General features: G+C 34.2%; 1 protein-coding gene across 5 annotated transcripts in view; it reads right to left on the bottom strand.

Moving 5' to 3' along the window:
- LOC106458632 (voltage-gated potassium channel subunit beta-2-like) overlaps positions 1 to 7,252 on the bottom strand; it is an 88,518-nt gene that overhangs the window by 65,106 nt on the left and 16,160 nt on the right. For 3 of the 5 annotated variants that reach the window (XR_002610397.1, XM_022384905.1, XM_022384906.1), the window contains exon 2: positions 3,811 to 4,025. The exons of the other annotated variants lie outside the window; for them this stretch is intronic. Coding sequence is in view for 2 of the 3 variants with exons in the window: in XM_022384905.1 (XP_022240613.1) it covers positions 3,811 to 3,860 (50 nt within the window). In the remaining variant the exon portion in view is untranslated. The remainder of the gene's footprint in view (positions 1 to 3,810; positions 4,026 to 7,252) is intronic. 5 annotated transcript variants of the gene reach the window in all.

The following is a 7,252-nucleotide window of genomic DNA, read 5'->3' as shown; positions in this document are numbered from 1 at the left end:
ATGGGCGGTGTAACTGTTGTCTTATCAGGAGATTTTTGCCAGACTCTGCCAGTTATACCTAAGGGAACAAAAGCTGATGAATTTCGAGCATGCCTTAAATCTTCCTGTTTGTGGCACAATGTTAAAACTTTGAAGCTTACAACCAACATGCGAGCAAGAATTTATGGTGATCGCAATTCGGGTCTATTTGCTCAAAACTTGCTACAGCTTGGCGAAGGAAAAGTTCCTGTGGACCATGACAACAAAGTCATTACATCTACAATCAGCACAGTGGTCCAAAGTGTTAATGAATTAACAGGAAAAGTATTTACTAACTTTAATTATCACTACAACGACTTCACTTGGTTGTGTGAAAGAGCAATATTGGCACCGAAAAATGTGACAGTTAATTCTATCAACCAACAACTACTCCAGAATATTCCAGGGAATCCTTATATTTACAAATCAATTGATACAGTTATCGATCAAAATGAAGTTGTCAACTATCCAACGGAGTTTCTAAATTCTTTGGAATTTCCAGGATTGCCTCCTCACCAACTACAACTTAAAGTTGGAACTCCTATAATGCTTTTACCAAATTTAGATCAGTCTAAGCTCTGCAATGGTACCAGATTAATAATAAAGGCATTACAGCCTCATGTCATTGAAGCACAAATACAAACTGGTTGTGGCAAGAGTGAAAATACTTTTGTTCCTAGGATACATCTAATAACATCAGAGATGCCGTTTCAGTTTAGGCGCTTACAATTTCCAGTAAGATTAAGTTTTGTCATGTCGATCAACAAATCACAAAGACAGACAGTGAAAGTTGTTGGGCTACAATTACAAGAAGACTACTTCTCTCATGGTCAACTGTATGTAGGATGTTCTAGAGCAGGAACAGCTAACAATCTTTATGTATACTCTCCTTTTGGAAAAACATGCAATGTTGTATATAAAGAAGTATTGTAAATTCTAATTTCAAATAAAGCTTTGTTTGATTAAATGCTTTTTTATTTCTCGAATTACAGCTTTTGTCTACTTACCGAATAATTTACTGAAAAATACGATCTATACATTTAAAATCGAAGTTTTCACCGTACAACGCCGAGTAACTCAGCTAGTAATGAATAAACTATCTAAACATTGCACGTGTTGAAATAATATATAGCTTCATTAAAATGTATTTGGTACATTTTTGTGTGCTAATCCCAGGATGAACACTATTACTCATAAAAAAATACTAAATGCTAAATTCTATTCCCGATTTTTTTATAGGTAAAAAAGTTTGGAGAGTGTTTACAAAACATTTGTTAATCTTTGGGCTTCACACTAAAATTGTATTACAAAGTAATCAGAAGAATTGCTGTACGCTTCCGGATTCGCTTGATAACATTGAATGAGGCCAAAACATTTTTGTTTGTTCATTCTCAGTTCAAAGTTACCAAAATTAATCTTTGAGTGTGTGTGTGTATTTCATTGAGTTTATGTGCTTTTCAAATTTAACAAATGCTATCCAAGCATTTACAGTATCCAAGCGCTTGTACGTTCTTGTGATTGATATTGTTGAAATATTTGAGTGTGTTTATAGAATATATGCTCGCTGGAAAAGAACTGTACAGATATAGCAAACACAGTTTTCACTGCCTATAGATAACTTTTATTTAATAGAAGCATTTTTTATTTTTTCATATTTCTTTCACTTTGTTATTTTGCTTGTTTTATGCAGAGTAATAAAACGAACTTGTACAATAATGAGTGTTGGGCTTTTTTTTATATGTTTCTGTTAACATATTATTTATGTTTATTTGAAACTTGCTTCGTGCCAGTATTTCTTAATGTTCTTAAACTTGCTCGCATATATTTTTTCTTTACAGAAGCAGTAAATAAATACATCACGAGCCAGATTCAGTTAGCCTTAAATGAGATGCCCATCGTGTCATATTAGACTAACTGAATGCCCGTCATATGATGGTAAGTTCTGATTCAATTTATCCTGAAAATTAACTTTATAAATAAATGTTTTATGAACATGTTTTCTAAAAATTTATTATATTCTAGTAACAATATATGTATAAAGAATGTTTATTCTTTTTCTAGCATTTCAAGAAAACATTTTTTGTGTCGATTTGATCTCCTGTAAATGGTCCTTGAATACAATTTTTACTTACGTATATGTTTATGTTTAGTTAAGATCCGCTTATCGATAAAGTCTTATAGATTGAACAATGCGAAGAAACTGGTTCTTTAAGAAATATTCCTACGTAGTCAAATGTCTGACCCTGCGATTTATTAATTGTGATGGCAAAGGCAATAAATTTGAGTGTAAAAGGCAAATGCACGAAGGTATAACTTTTGCCTAAATTTAAAAAAAATCTCTTACCAAAGTTGAAAAACATCAATGATAATGTATTGCATCGCCATCTGTTGGGTTGAAAAGATATCTAAATAGTGTTTGACACAGACAGACACTGGTGTTTATATGGTGATTACTGATTTTATCTATAGTGATATTCGTATTTTTATGAATATTCACAGCTCTTGCTGTACGTATGACAATAAATATTCAAAAATAACTTAAAATCCCGAGTAGACTGGGATTTGAACGGAGGCTTCCACACAATAGTGGAACATTATAACTACAATTACACCCAGTTTTTGTAATCGAATTTTAACCAATAATTTTAAATATCTAATTTAAACTATCATGTTAATCTGGTTTTTCCCAGTATTGTGTGATCTTGCTCTAAACACGATGAGTTAATGATTTGAAAAAGTTATAAAAATTCCCCCTAAACTGGGATTTAAACGCGAGACTTCTGCTCGAGACAAACCACTAATCGACTTGGAAGGTTACCAACAAAGGGAACGTTACGAACAGAGAGTGGCTTATATATATATATATATATATATACAGCATCTTCAACTTTTATACCCGAGCCGAAAGAATATGAACTTATACAAGACGAATTGTTGACAACATGAGGTGTAAAACACCTTTTTTTTTCTTTCAGAATTTTCGCGCTAATCTACCCAAGGGCTAGCTGCGTATAACCGTCTTTAATTTTTAACTGACAGACTATAAGTAAGACAGCTAGCCAATAACACCTCCAGCCAACTCTTGGGCTACTCTTGTCTGGCCGAATAGTGGGAGTGAACCATATTCACAGTTCGATTACGATAATCACAAGGCCACGCCTAGGTGATACGCAACGATATAAATCGTTTCATTGTCATCACGTGATATATGATAATACTATTTTGTTATAAGTTTCTGATACACAGTATAAAAGTGTATGTTATTATTATCCATAGCCATAAAAGGTGGAATCTGTTGACTTTCTCACATTCAATATTATGTCATTTAACTTGTATTCACTGGTTAGAAGCAACATTAACATTATCAACATAAATAAATTAGAGGGCTACTGAAATAATAATTAAGTTTAAGTCAAAGCTAAAAGATAATTAGTGAGGATGATTGGAACCCAGAAGTAAATGGTCCAAATGAGTAGAAAGATGCTGCTGTGTGTGATAACTTAGTGATATAGCCAGAAGAATCTCCGGGGGGGGGGTCGCTTGTTATTGCTTTACGTATATATATATATATATATTCAATATAAAAGTACTATAAGCTTACTTAAAGAACTATACATTATCATATAGCTATACCAGTTCATCGTGATAAATTATCAATTTACTATAGGGAACTATAATTAAATTAAACATTTTTTTTTCTATTTCGTAATATATGAACATAGAATAACAATTTTTTTAATATATTTATTTTTATAAGAATCAAACAGCGCATGTCATAACTCAGATACTCACCTATTCTGAATAATGACATTGGTCTTGTTGTGCTCGCTTTTAACACTCATCAGGACTGTGTGAAGATTCAAGGGTACAGAACTATATCAAGCCACCAAAGACTACAATAGTAGCAGGAAAGCCACCAGATACAATAGTAGCAGGAAAGTCACCAGATACAATAGTAGTAGGAAAGTCACCAGATACAATAGTAGCAGGAAAAGTCGTCTAAAAAGCTGGAAAAAAGTAACATTTATTTTTTAAAAAATCATTATTTTCAATAAGAACCAGTTGTTTTTCAACCACAAAAGTATCAAGATGAACGGTTTATTTGATAACTAGGCACAGTCCTGGCCAAAATGTTTGCATATTTTGCAACAAATAAGATCATTATTATTTAAGATGAAATACATATACACTTAGCGCTGTCAAACTGAGAAATGAAAGTTATATTAAACATTTACAGGTGTAATGTAATCAAAAACACCTTAGGTGTGAAAAAAGGTGCGGCCAAAAAGGATTGTGGCATGATGGTGGGTAAAAAAAAAAATACGCGGCCTAGCTAACTAATGAAACAATAGTTGCTGTAAAATTATTATCAATGCTATAAGTGTAGCTAATAGTTTGGCCGCCAATTTTGATTTCATTCCTTTAAGTCGCACACTCAGCCCTTTTTGGCCGCAACTTTTTGTCCTCATCTTAGATGTTTCTGATTAGATATCCTGACTTTTTATCAATACACACCAACAAAACACAGCAAGTAAGAAAGTGGCATTCGAGACCCGCCGGCATGGCCAGGTGGTTAGGGCGCTCGACTCGCAATCTGCGTGTCGCGGGTTCGAATCCCCGTCACACCAAACATGCTCGCCCTTTCAGCCGTGGGGGCGTTATAATGTGACGGTCAAGCCCACTATTTGTTGGTAAAAGAGAAGCCCAAGAGTTGACGGTGGGTAGTGATGACTAGCTGCCTTCCCTCTAGTCTTACACTGCTAAATTAGGGACGACTAGCGCAAATAGTCCCCGTGTAGCTTTGCGCAAAATTCATAACAAACAAACAAAAGTGACACTCGATAGTAACCCACATTAGCTTAGGATCGCAACCCTATTATTCGGAATAGACCTTTACTTTAGAGAATCAAGCAGATTCTGTAAAATGTATGGTGGTAGTTCCTTTATAGAAACGTCATGGAATTTAGATCAACAGTTTCTTGTCATCACCCCAAGCAGTCGGGACAGCCGTATCAAGCATCATTATTTATGCTAATTACTTAAGCTAATATCAAATGACGCTAAACGCTCTTTAATTAGGATAATTTCATAAAAGCTATTAAATTTGTGCTTAAAAGTTGGCAATGAATAATGAATGATAACCGTCTGCCCGTAAGATTTTTTTTAAAAACTTGAGCTAGAAACTATTAATCTAGTTTGCTTGGCCTAACCAATACTTATGTATCTGCACGCCCGTTCACCTTATAATTTTACTGCTCTAAAGCAGTCGTCTTTAATTCAAATGACAAAAAAAACTAAAAACAGTCTACTTTTATTCTTTGGTGAAGCTGTAGTAAAAATGTTAGACCGATAGCTCACAGCTCACGTGACTTTTTGCGTAGGTGTGCGCAAAATTTGTGTTAAATTTGAGCGGTTTTTGTTGAATAACTTTGCGCATGTGGCTTATAATTACACCAAATGAGACTCCTAATTTTAGATTGAAAAGATCTATCAGTGTACCAAGTTTGAAAAAAATTCAAAAGAGTTATGTATGTTTTTCTATCAAATAAAGTTCCTTACTTTTGGTGCGAAGAAAAAAAAAATAGGAAGAAACTCAATCAAAATTGGAGATATTATATCTTAGGTATTTCTTATATGATTGTCTTGAACTTTGGTATGTGAAATAAAAGTCCAATAGAGCACTTCTACGTGATATGTGATAGTTTAGTTTACCACAGTCCGAGATACAGAAGGTAGAAAATTGTTAAACTATCACTCCTGTTAATAGTACATTGTGTGTTATATAGCAGGCTGGTTTGGCTGCAAGACACATTACTGTGTGTCTTGATTTCTATAATGAAACAGGTTCTATTGATATCATGAACAGCAAACAATTTTATTAAACACCTGTAGAAAGATACGTAATTTAACATTTCACCAATGAAAACAAAACCTTACCAAAACACATAAAATGACGAAATTTAACATCAAATTATTATACATAGCGTTTGTAACCTTATATTAGTTCATGTTAAAAATTCAGTACTTGTTTGGTCCTCCTCTTACTATAATAAACTGTGCAAGGTGACATAGCATGCTGTCAATGAGGAGAAATAAGTCAGTCCAGTCTTTAGACTAACATTTTCTTTAAGAAGCTCATGTACTTTATTAAGAACACAAGGAAAAGTACCCGTCCCCAGTGACGGAAAATGTTTAAGTTAATCTAGCACTCTTATATATATATATTGCGTACCATAGTGTCTGTCCGAGCGTTCGTCTATCTCCCGTTTGAAAAGCTGCGCAAACAGGCAAAGGTCAACATTCACTTTTGAAATGATGGGAGAACAGGCACGAATAACGATGATGCTAAATTTTATTTTTCAAGCAGTATATTCTACGCTAAACAGTTAGGAATCAATCACACTATCATTAACATTTCAAAATGTGACGTAAGTTTAAGAATGAAAATGTACATTTACTGTATGTTATTGTTGAACGGTTCTTTGCATCACTGAAATGCTCAACAATTATTTTTTGGTGGTGAGTGGTATAAGTAGCTCAGAGCTTTGGCTCTGACTGAAATCATGAGTGCAACACAATTAATATTTTTCAAGGTCCATAAAATCATTTAAATTGATAGATTAATTAAACTTTTCCCGTCACTGGAGATAGGTACTTTTGCTACAATAACTTAAACTTTTCTTGTCACTGAGGACGGGCACTTTTGCTTGCTTAAATTATTTCATGGACTTTAAAAGGGTTGATTGTGTTACATGATAGTAGAATATCCTGCTTGAAAAATAACATTATGCATCAACATTATTCGTACCTGCCCCCCAGTGGCACAGCGGTATGTCTGCGGACTTGAACGCTAGAATCCGGGTTTCAATACCCGTGGTGGGCAGAGCACAAACAAACAAAACAAACAATTATTCGTACCTATTCTCCCATCATTTCAAAAGTGAATGTTGAGTTTTACTTGCGTGCGCAGCTTTTCAAACGGGAGACAGACGAACGCTCTGATACACACCACGATTCGCAATATGTGCATTGAGTGGTCACAGGTAAATAGCTACCTAATTTTTCGTCATTTAACTGATTTATGCTAACTAATTTGTGTTCACAGAGCACTATATAAATGAAAATGGTCTACACACTAATTATCTTGTGCTACAACATGCCTATAACTCAAGGTTCTCTCGAATTGTCAGATTTTGTTAGAGGAAGGATAGTTGGTCAAGCAGATGGTGGAATA

This window comes from Limulus polyphemus, unplaced genomic scaffold (assembly GCF_000517525.1).
Source record: "Limulus polyphemus unplaced genomic scaffold, Limulus_polyphemus-2.1.2 Scaffold495, whole genome shotgun sequence".
Taxonomy (NCBI): domain Eukaryota; kingdom Metazoa; phylum Arthropoda; class Merostomata; order Xiphosura; family Limulidae; genus Limulus; species Limulus polyphemus.
Note: the sequence above shows the minus strand (reverse complement) of the source record. Positions and strands in the feature narration are given on the sequence as shown.